Source organism: Pollicipes pollicipes, unplaced genomic scaffold (genome assembly GCF_011947565.3).
Source record: "Pollicipes pollicipes isolate AB1234 unplaced genomic scaffold, Ppol_2.1 Scaffold_4881;HRSCAF=5763_pilon_pilon_pilon, whole genome shotgun sequence".
Taxonomy (NCBI): domain Eukaryota; kingdom Metazoa; phylum Arthropoda; class Thecostraca; order Pollicipedomorpha; family Pollicipedidae; genus Pollicipes; species Pollicipes pollicipes.
In genome coordinates, this window is record NW_023596576.1 from 17,114,626 (window position 1) to 17,126,444 (window position 11,819).

Sequence of the window (11,819 nt, forward strand, 5' to 3'; positions counted from 1 at the left end):
CTGTAGGGCTGTTCGTGTCTGACTTTCGTGAATACGATTTCCAGATACAACGACCGTCAGTTGGCTCTCAATCAATGTTGTGTTAGGAACGATGACGAAAGGAAGCAATCACATAATGAGGAGCAGGTTTATTAAACAGAGAAATTGTTTTGTCCAGTGCAGTCTGTTCTGCTTAAAATATATTATTAGCTGCATTTGAACTTGTTTCATGATATATGATGCTTGCGTCAAATATCTTCCAATGTAGGATATTACCTTTAAAGATGGCTTGTTACGAGCGGCTTCTCCGCTGCCGCTGACTATGAGGCAGCGATGAATTATGTGCATGTAATGATTATCTACAAATAGTTAAGATTTAAAGCATTCGATCCCCACGTGCGAGATTGAGATCGCCGAGGGAAAGCGATGCGAGACCACGGTCTGTGAGTGCTGTACCGTCAGGATGTTGCTTCGTGCTTTAAGTCGACTGCGACGCGTAATAGTTTCAATCCCCACATAGGCAGCTGCCATCTAATGTTCTGCTTCCGAACCATGCTCATATGTTGTTCTGGTAAATTTCCAACCACTGGAACGAATATTTCCTCTTGTTATGCCGCTGCGTGTTTTACGAGAGTTAATGCATTCACATCAACTGTTTAACGCAATGTTCGGACACATTTTCATGAACTGCGCGACGTCACTTGTTAACAAATTTGTTGCTTCGTGAAGCAAAAGCCTCGCAATGACATCAAATCATCACAAAGGTACTCACGTCACTTGCAAATTTATGATCATGAGAATTCTATGTGTTGTACATAGGAGCAAACTCACTGTTAGCCTTTGATGATCGGTAGCCGATGTCTGTGACCAGTTTTCTGGAACTCTCGATGTCGGGTTGCCATACCAGCATTTCAAACCACTCAAGCAATGTGGCGAGTTTGTGATTTGCTTTTAACTCGAAAGCAATCTGGCTGACATTCTCTTTGCCTTCCATTCTGTCTTCGCCAGCGAATACAGGATGCATTATTGAACGAGACGCTTCAAATCCAGCGACATAAGGCAACTGTCCGGACACCTTTGCAGAAGTGAGCTTGTAAGTTTTCTTGGCCTCACTGGCGGGCATTACCATGTAGTGATAGCGGGATGTTTATTTTCCTATTGCACGAAGTGTCTCAAATGTGTGCAAGGACGACACTCGTGTTTGCAAATCACAACATTCGATCCCACCGCATCCTTTACACTATGTGCAGACGTGCCGTATGCGTAGGCTAAGGAGCTTTATTGATCCTATGTTCTGCCTGATACGGAGACACCGGCTGCGACTCCCAGAGCTGGTAGAGCCTCCCATTATACCATCCTGACGGCACAGAGCTTTTGACTACTCACCGTCCGGCATGAGTCCTTCGACGCTGATTTGCGTAAGGCACAGAGTCTTCGGCATTACTCGCCGATGGCTCCGCGCCATACGATCACCGTCGCCGTAGAGTGCTGACACTATTCAGCGTGGTTCAGAGTTCCCAATGCTAATGCCCCGCTGATAAAGAGCCTCCGACAACCTTCCTCGTCTACCACAGAGAGTCTGAATTTATATTACGCGCTACGCTGGTGCTGTGACAGTAATTCCGTTCGGTACAAAGCTCTGACTCTAACGCCCTTCCGATGAAAAACATTCGACTGTGCTCACCGTCTGGAGCAGGGTCTCCGAGCTTTCGCCGTCTGGCACAGAACTTCTAACTCCGATCACCGTGCCGCAAAGGCCCTGACTCTACTTGCTGGATGATGCAGAGCCTCTGTCCCTAGTCGCTGGGTGGAGTCGGAATTGACAATAAAATATTCAGTCGGACGGACACAGTATTCATGTCTGTCACCACGCACCCAAAGAAACTTCTGTCAAAGCTCCTTATTAATCCGTTGAGACTACGAGAAATGCGGCACAGCTTGTCTAATGTTATGGCACCGAACACAAGTACGATGGGTGCCACATTGCATACTAAGAATTGTTCCAAAGGTTTGCTTAGAGAAATGATTCCTCGTCACTAAAGTGGTGGACGTCACAGTATCGTGTATGATATGCTTAGGGTGTCACCTGAAAGTACACCGAGCTGGGAAGAGGACAGAACATGTGCATTCTGACATGTGCTATTTTTCTGATGTTCACCGAAGTCCAAAAAAATTCCCTGCACTGTAGATGTCCTGGTCTTGGTGATCCTTCAAATTGCATTGAGATCATGCAGCTTAATTTGCTTCCACACTGTTCGCGTAAAGCCATGCAAGTACCATTCACGCTAGTGCTTATTCGACTGGCGCCTAATTTTGTTTCACTGCATTCCACAGGCACGTTACTCTGAAATGTACGGACATTCGGATAAGCAAGGGGTTACAAACTCATCGTTTGCCATCCAGTCCGTCAAAACAGCAGGTCCACTTAACTCTTGAAACATTTTTGTTTTGTCATCATGCAGTGATTCGCTATTTTACGTTCGTGCATTTGATTACATGGGACCGAATCATAAAATACCGCATAGGTGAAGTAACGAATAGGTACATGACGATGAAGCAACAAGGCATGCGCAGTGAAAAGTTATGGGAAATTGACAACGTTGAAAGTGCCAAACCATCGGTTTATTTTTCTCGAGGATTTCACATTTGGTATCGAATTGTGTCCCTGTCTAATAATGGTTACGCGAAAAGGGTTGTGGAGAAATTTTGTGTCGCTGCATAACCATTAAAGATAAACCAAAACAAAAAGCACAACTTCATCCTTGCGGATGCATCCCAGGTGTTTTTCGAATGCCCAGCATTGGCATAAATGCTAACGGTTTGAAAATTCGTGCATCGTACGCTCGTAATCCGTGCGTTCGCAGGCAGGTCATTCGACGAGACACAGGGTGGGGAAGGGGCAACAGCCCGGGCCGACAAAAAATGTGCTCCCTTATAGCCCACATTCTCCCGATAAAATGACTTGCTGCTGTAGTCTTAAAATGTCCGATAGATGAAAGACAAAGCGATTGCATGACCCAACCACTTTGCTTTGCACCGTTTCATTCCTCTCACAAGTCAAAATCTTCAGTATTCGGACCGGGGCTTTGCTTAGTGTGCCCTCCGGACACAAATACGAAACGGAGGGAGTGTCCATCACGTTTAGTCACCGGTGCGGCTGCATTGGCTACAACTTTCTGTCTGAATCCCAATTGACTGATGTGCCGGCTGTACAAATGATTTTATACCTTAGATATCGGTTTGGCGGATAGTACGCCTAATGGTCTCAGACATTGTTGAGTCGCCAGGCGGGACATTTCCCTGATGTCGAGTGCGCCCTGCAATGAAGTCATAATTAGAGGCTTGCAATGTGATGGACACGATGCCCTAAGTTTATACAGCTGGCAGTGGCTACCTCAGCGTGTCCTATAGTGGGGAACAATAGCGGTGGACCGAATGTTCACGATTGGGGCTTATGCCTTTCCCATGACAACCAAATGGAGCACATTCACATATGGTGACAGTGTTGAAGAGATAGCATGAGACTAATTGATTTGTCCAGTTGCCGTGTGACCAATCAATTTACCGTCCTCGAGCATTACGTAAATTAAAGTGCCGCCTACCAAATGATGATTAAATGATGTCACAGCAACCGCTACAGGGCGTCCTTCCGAAGGCGCCGGCGGCGGTGGCGGCGGTGGCGGAGGAACGTTTATGATGTCGTTAATGGAAGCACCATATACATCATCGTTAGCGATGGTGCGTGTTCTGATGGTTGAATGCTTGTAACGGGAAGTATATTTGCCTAACAAAAGTTATTTTTCTGAAAAAAACAAATAATTACCTCAAGGCATGTTGTTCATGTTGAAATTTGGCTCATCTATAATAACGTCGCGTCGCAAACAAAAGCCTAAATTCTGCGTGGTTTAAGGTGCATCCAATGTAACTCGATTCAGACCTTCGAAAACTTCCATGAAATTTCCGTGTCCTGGAGCATTTAATTAACTCTTGCAATGAGCTAATGAACCGTCGAGAGCACAATAATAAAGTTCTTGGTATATCGTTGCTTAAATTCAAGTTGTAACTAGGCTGGTGCCTGACTGCCAACTGGGGCGGCGAGACTATTGTGCAGAATCTTACGAACCTCAGTAAGCTCTCAGTTTGAAATCCTGAAATGGAATCTGATTAAGCTCACCGGGAAGTGATTTGGCGCCAGGTCAACGTTGGTTTAGCAAAACCTTATGCTTGTCTACTTTGCAAATTATTTAAAGTAACGTCTTGACGGGTCTTGATTTTTCATGATGGGACCTATATGTTTACTGTTTTGGTGACAGTGAAGCAGGCTCCCTATCGCGTCACGATAGCCGCGAGTCACGACTGAAACTCTTTCACTCAAATGGAACATGGCGGCCACAGCACCTTGTCCGCTGCTTGTCTAATAGTTCGGCTAAAATAAAACACGCCATCGCGACATGACAGCAGCTGCAGCTACGATCAAGCTCTAGAGTCGCCACTCAACGCATTTTAACAATGCATTGACGGCCATCACCACGCAATGTGAACCCGGCTACCACATCACTCAAATTGCTTCATTAAGAGCCCCACCATTTAGAATTGCTTCATGTAGAACCTCCACGCACCATCCATTTGCTGTCTGCTGCGGCAAACGATCATCTTACCTACGAAAGTAATTGGCTTCCACATCTTGTCGAATATGGCCGGGTGCAGATTGAACCACTGGCCCGGCTGCAGCGTCTCAGGTGGAACCAGCCGGTTGTCGGTCCAGTAAAACCTCAAAAACATCTCCGTAGCCAGCTCCTAAAACACAGAGGAGGAGCGGCGTGAGCTCACCACACTTGGAATACACAACCGTTCGCGATGCTCATGAAGCGAGCTTTTATGGAGAGACACGTGTTTGAAGGCCGTTGGCTCTTTCTGCGCGTCTTTGATGTGTGTTGGTCGATGTTGTCATCGTGCGATCATTTTCTCCTCTAGCTGATCTGCAACGTCGATGACAATAACCAAGCAACATAAAAAGGCACAGCAAGACAATCACCTCCCTCATACACTGCACAACATCTCCATGCTGTGATAAAGCCTACTAAGCTGAATGCCAAGCAAACAAGGACACATCAGCTGGGGTTTAAATGATATTTTTATCGAGGAAAGGCATCGATTTAGCGCAAAGTATACATTGCTTATGGTGTGGTGCCGCGTAACTGGTGTGTCGTACTCCAAGCGGAGAAATCAGAGTGCGTGAATTAATTATTTACTGCGCTTCTTTCCTGACTGGCAGGCGCGATACAAGCGCCAAATAAGACCGATGAATCTGTTATGTACTCCCACCGCGGTGGTGGCTGGACACATGCTGCGTTAGTCTGCTAGAACAAAGTTAATGGGCAGCCGCACTGAATGCCTTTGAATGAACGTAAAAAAGAATGGTGCTTGTTTAAAGGTCCTGGAAAGTGTTGCGACTTGCGACAAATTAACAAAAAAAAAACTATTGCGACAAAAACGAATTGCGCCGTGAGCAGACGCATATGGGACAGGGCCATTTCATGTTACTAATATTTTGTCGTGTTCTCTTTCACTCACATCACTTTCAGCCTATTTCACCTCGAGTAATGTCTTGTTAAGCCGCCATTGGTCGTTACCATGACACCCGGGCTCATCTAATGGGTCCTCAGGGAAGGAAAGGCTCTTGGCGTGAAGTTCTAAGCGAACTAGGTAGCCGGTGGTCCTCGTGCCGATAATGAACAAACCGTTAATGGCAAATATATGTGCCCGGTCAGTGCATCACGGAGAATGTTATGAGTGTGATGCGCCTCGCAAGCTTGTGCGCCAAACCATTACAATGCACTCCAGTCTGATATGGCCTTGTGCCGCGTTGTCGGGTCGCTGCCGCTGGCGCAGAGGAGTGGCGAGTCTGCTATCAACTGCAGTTGCATACGCCAGGATACACCCTGAGCGAATGCAGTAGCTGATCGAGAGGTTGCATATTACCACTTTAACTGGTTCATACAATTTTTTAACAGATAAACGGCGGTCCAGGAAGGAGAAAGTTTCGCCACGTAGTAAGGTGGGCTAGGCCAGATGGAGGTCCTTATCTGTCTCCATTCTCACCGTGAGTATCGAGCAACGTATGTTGCGTTCTTGGAATTTGTATGTGCGTTTTAAAGTCAATGTCAGAATGGCATATATGAAGATACAGATCGCAAACAAGCCTGCAGGGCACGGTATGTATTGGCGCGATGTCGTTCCCTTCTATCTGAATCAACAATAGCTTTACTATTGAAAAACATACTTGTTCGTCATTAGCTTTTGAAGAACTGATGAACTCGGTGCAGTGCATTTGGCGAGCACAAAATTGATTTTATATATCGTGTTCTTTCTCAATAAATCGAATTGTGATTTGATTAAATTACCGTTGAATAGTCTTAAAAGCATTGCTGTCACTCATGCACACAAACAAAATGCACGTTTCGTACCTATCTTTTCCTCTTATATTCCATGAAGTTCGAAGCCGGTACAGACTTGAGATTGCTATCTCCACCCAATATGTAATGCTTACAACACGTGTTTCATACACTAACTCACTGCATCGGCCATTGGTAATGTAGGTCAAGTAAACGTGGTGTCCATATTGCGTAATGCATGGAAACAAATGAGCTAAGAGATGAATGATGACTGCAGGTTTCTTTTGTTGGGCTCCTCATCTGACTTTTCGCATGCCTACAAAGCTACTTCATATTCGTGTTCTATCCTTGGTATGAAGAAAGCTTTTCCTGAAAAGAGTGCACATACCGCATGCAAAAATGCGGTTGCTCTGCAGATACTCTTTAGTTATTTCGCATATAAATTAAATGCATTGGCCTGTATCTACTTGTCAAGGTATACTCATGTTTGGTTATTAATCATTAGATGCTTTATTATCAACGATTGTTAACAATTAATATTTCGCAGTTGGCTGTTTTAACAAAGGAAGCCCTGCGGTACTGAGCTGCTTTTTGAAATTATCCAATAAAACATTTAAATGTAAGATAAGCGTGACGAACTCAGGTATTACAAAGAACGACTTCAACAACGATTAATTTAGCAGGAACTAAGGCACTGGGTACGAATTCCAGAGCGGACGCGTTGTCTGGCCCGACTGAAATGGAAAGGTCAGCTGACAACTGGCCAACGAGGGTCAACCCGGGCCCGGGGTGGGCGTGCCGCAGCATTGTGCGACACTTAAAAAACTCCGCATTCTTGTCTGGCGCAAGGGCGGAGGCAAAATTATCCGTTGGATTGGGCGGTATGACTTGGATGGTGGGTTCCAGGTGCATGCAACAAGCTATGCTTATCAGGTACTATGAACCCAGTCACCCATGCAAACCATTCGGAATAAATTTATATTCAAAATGAACCTGTGAGGAAGCCTCAGTTTTTAGAATCAGTGAAGCTTTAGCTTTATTTATAAGGCGGTATTTCGATGAATCCCAACGACTGTATTCAAAAGTGTAATGAAATACCATGTTCAGCGAAAACCAAATGGTGCTAATGAATGTTGCATTGGAAGATTAAGTAGACAGTGGTGGGTACAATCTGACAATGACAAATGTCATTATAATAAATACAAATAAATAATAAAATACAAATAAATAAAACCCGCAAATGACAATGACTAACAGATGACTGAATTAATTTTAGAAACATCTGAGATTAAGTACAGCAAATAGTAGAAATAGTCGCATAATGATATAGACGAGTAGGAAATGCAATGTAGTAATCTGCCATTGCGCTGCTTAAAAATCGATCAATCTTTTTATGTTCACAAAATTCTAAGCTTAAGGTGACAGTGCCAAGATTTGAATTGCATCGGCCTAAACACCATTTCAAAATTGTTTGCATCAATACAGATGTTGCCCGAGTTGCGTCATCTACTTCACAGATGGCGATGGTGCTCCACGCTGGATGGATAGGCTGCACCGCAACACATTGTTGAACGCGCGGCACATGTCGGCATGACATCGGGCTGGTGCTGTAGATCCAGTGCCAGTGGTGCCAGTGGCGCCAGTGAGCCAGTCGTGAGGAATCGTCACGCTTGAGAATGTGGTTCGGTGTGAATTACACCCAGGGGGTAGACTAGATATAGTGTTCGGGGATATATTAGTCGCAGGGGTAGATTACATACAGTGATCAGCTACAGATTAAACGCACGTCAATGGTTTCCGATTTAGTGGAGATTCAGACTCCTAGCTATAAGAAGAAAATGGCTCAAATTCGGAAATTGTCCCCTATTTCTTTCCGAGGGTTGATTCGTCGTCCCGCTCAGCCACAACCAGCCTATTTGTCGAGACTGCATCCCCGAATGGACGTCCTGTTTCTTTAAGTTAAAATCCAATCGACCATCTTGACCCCCCACCCCCCGCCCCCCCCCCCCCAGTTATTGAATCAGAGACGTCATAGGTAAGAGTAAGGAGACAAAGGATTATTAATGCACTGTCATCCGGTTCCTCGCCACTTTCGAGGCGTAGCGATGTGCAGAGACCCTCACTTCAGGGTCCGTGCATGCACTGGGACGTGAATGATATCTGGGGAGGCTGTGAGACCGACCCTACCGCAGGCCTAAACTCACATAAAGCACAACGCCAGAGGGTGAAACGTTGCCTAAGTTCTGCGTAATGTTGTTCCACCCGGCCGTTATTTTGTATATGGGGCCAATGTATAAAACAGAATATTCGTTGAACGTGTCCATAGTCGAGATAAGCATATCGGGATCATATACTATTGAAATTCATATACCATTTAAGCACGTTGCATGTCGTTTTATGACAGACATTAGGACAATGAGGAAAGAAAAGACTGAAAGGCTTTTATCAGCTGACAACACTCTAAAAATGTCCCCGTTCTACATGATTGGGACTTACATAGTTTGACACAAGCTAAACTTTGAAGATGTCTTGACACGAGATAAAAAAGACACAATATCTTTGCACGAAATATCTTTGTGTGCTGAACTTCTTATCAGCGCTAGCAAAATTTGGCCATGTGGCTAGCAAACTTAGCCAATTTTGCATGTGTCAGGGTGTCTGGGGCTAGCCAATTTAGCATGGGGTGGTGGTTATGGCTCCCCTGACCCTTGATGTATACGCTAAATGCTGGACGTTCTCTCAAGATTCGGTTCAAATTCAAAGCAGTTCAAAGGAAATTTGGCATTCGTTCCTCCCCTTTCTTCCCCTGAAAGAAATTCTGTCTACGTGGCTGTATTAACTGAAATTCACTCCATATTGTTGAGGCGCGAAGCAGCATTCATTTGTTAGCGGTGGAGGCACTGACGCCAGCAACGTCAGAGATGTTCTACCCTTCTACAGCGAGCGTACTTATACCCAATTCTTCACGACTCCAGGAGACATGAATTATAAGGGTCTGTAACACAAAAAAACGCACCACGGAGCGAACGCAGAACTCGATGAGGAAACCTGCCATGATGAAAAGAAGCCAGCGAATAGCCTGTAAATCAATAGGCATGCTCACTTTTGTGTTGCCTAATGGGTTTGAATTAGACATGACATTATCCAATGCACATCAAGGCATTGCTAGTTGTGCTTTGACGTCATGGCCAAGGCTCGGCGTTGCTAGAAATACAGTTTGCAGTTTATTAATTGGGCTGCAAATTGGTTGACTAATTTAAATATACTGATTGTGAAATTTAAATACCCAAACTGTTATCACCTGGCTTAACCTTGAAACCAAAACAGGAAAGATTGAAGGAAATATGGCACATTTCTTTGTACATCTAGATCACAGATTAGATGGGTCAGATTTGGTCAGTGACGCCACTTTTCTCCAAGCCTTTCTGTACAGTTCAGCTTAAGATAGTCGCTCCGGTGGGAGAAATTCCAATTAATTCACTGCTCACCACTACAAAAGAAATACATTCTTGTCTTTCGCATAATGTGCATTATGTAGTGTTACCAATACACAAAGTGGTCAACACGTTCGTGCAATTAATGGCGTGGGAGCTTAACACTGTCTTGCGTGAAATAAATGTACAAATAGGTCATTATCACGTTATTTTAACGCAGCGTCATACTATAGCTTTGATATTCCCTTATGGCGTTAAGCGCAGTGACACTTTTCGAAGAGCACATAGGCTTTAGGAGGCCACGTTTGCTTCAATGCTCATTTCGTCATAAGGCTGTCACGAAGCAAAGAAGAAGGCGTCGTAAGACAAAGAAAGCATACACCAGCAGCAAGTGCTCTAAGTGTTCAAAGTGTTCTAGTGTGACGGACATGTTTAGATTTCTACCAAAGGGCGTCTCGCCAAATGCCTTATGCTGCCCGCTGTGTCAATCATAAACGTTAATTCCTTCTGCCATCATCCATACTCACAAATGGCGGAAGACATTCTGACCACTACGCTTCATGTGAACCAGAAGCCTGAGCTGTTGTTGTTCGCAGGAAGCCTTTTCATTTAGTATGCCAACTTTCGTGCGACTTTGAACGAGTTTGACGTGAAATCCTCGGGTACAGTCGTGCAGGCTACGACGGATATTCCACTTGACGCTTTTGTATGCGCCAAGATTGTCCATTTCAGAGATACAGTCTGAAGATACACAAAAATAAGAATTCTGGCACTGTGCCGAAATACTAAGTGCGCAATTTGGACTTATAACGCAAATTAAGGTGCTTGTTTTGTCTTTTTAGTGCTGAAATTGCCTCTGAAATATATTGAAAAGGTACCACACTTCATTTAAACCATGAATTCAAATAGTCGTCGTGCGATGTCCAAATTATTATAGGTGTAGGAAATAGTTAACACCAGTGATGTGCACCAATACTGAGATGTCTGAAACGCCGGAAAATGCGATGCATCACTCAAGCATTTTGATTTGAATAAATGCTTATGATATAACAGCAATGTATGTCACCGTGCAGGAAGTCCCCCCGATGTAAGATGGACGCTAGCGTATGAATAGGTTGAAAGGTGTCTGCCATAGCCGCACGTCGACAGCTTCGGAAATGTTCGTGTCAAGGTCAATCGAGTGAGATTGGTAAGCCAAGCATTTCACTTGGGCTTTACAGCCCTAATGCAGTTGACTATATAGCATAACTAAGCACGTGTGCGCGGGAGGAGTCGCAGGCCGAAAAACGCTGGCGACTCCTCGTGTTCATGAGCCTTGAGCCCTTTGTGTCATTGATAGCAAGGTAAGGGGCAAAACCCAATGCAAGCACGCCAACGCAATTACATGTGTTCGCGTCAAGGCCTGCCAAGAAGTTCTGCAGCGCAGTTTTTGAATGTCTCGATCTAGTATTTGTACAATGAAAGCACAGGAACTGTATAGTCGGCCTCAGTCCCGCTGATTACGCCTCACGAAGCGATAGCTCACCAAATGTCTGTGCTTGTTCGACACGACCTCCGCACTCAGGGCGCCCGGAGCTCGAATGGTCGATCCCAGTATGCCCCGCTCCTCCCCCCCCCCCCCCCCATCAGAGGGCTTAGTGTCCATTAAACTTGTCACAAGAAGACGTAACCAATCAGCTCAAGTCGCACTTCAGGACGGGAGTGTAGTTTTGCAAAATGAATCGCGGGGCTGATCAGTGAAAATGCCTAACCTACCCCAAAATGTGCAAGGAGCACCCTCCCCATCTGAACAGGAAACTGCATTCTTCCTTCAGTTGTAACACAGTAAAACCTTGGGAGGCAGAAATCGCGCTTCAAGAATGCACCCAAAAGAGCTGGTAATTTTGAACCCGTGGTCTCTTAACCTAGGTCCGCAGCTAGTTGGAGGCCCTTTTCCCTATTAAATAGGAAACAACACCCCTGCTTCAGGATTAGCCCAATAGAACCCCGCGTGGCACAGAACGCGTATCAA

General features: G+C 45.0%; 1 protein-coding gene across 1 annotated transcript in view; it reads right to left on the reverse strand.

Annotated features, from left to right (window-relative positions):
- Positions 1-11,819, reverse strand: part of LOC119100054 (gamma-aminobutyric acid receptor subunit beta) — a gene marked incomplete at its 3' end in the record, with an annotated part of 104,743 nt that overhangs the window by 34,622 nt on the left and 58,302 nt on the right. The window contains 1 exon segment of the mRNA XM_037223169.1: positions 4,638-4,776. Within this exon segment, the coding sequence (XP_037079064.1) occupies positions 4,638-4,776 (139 nt within the window).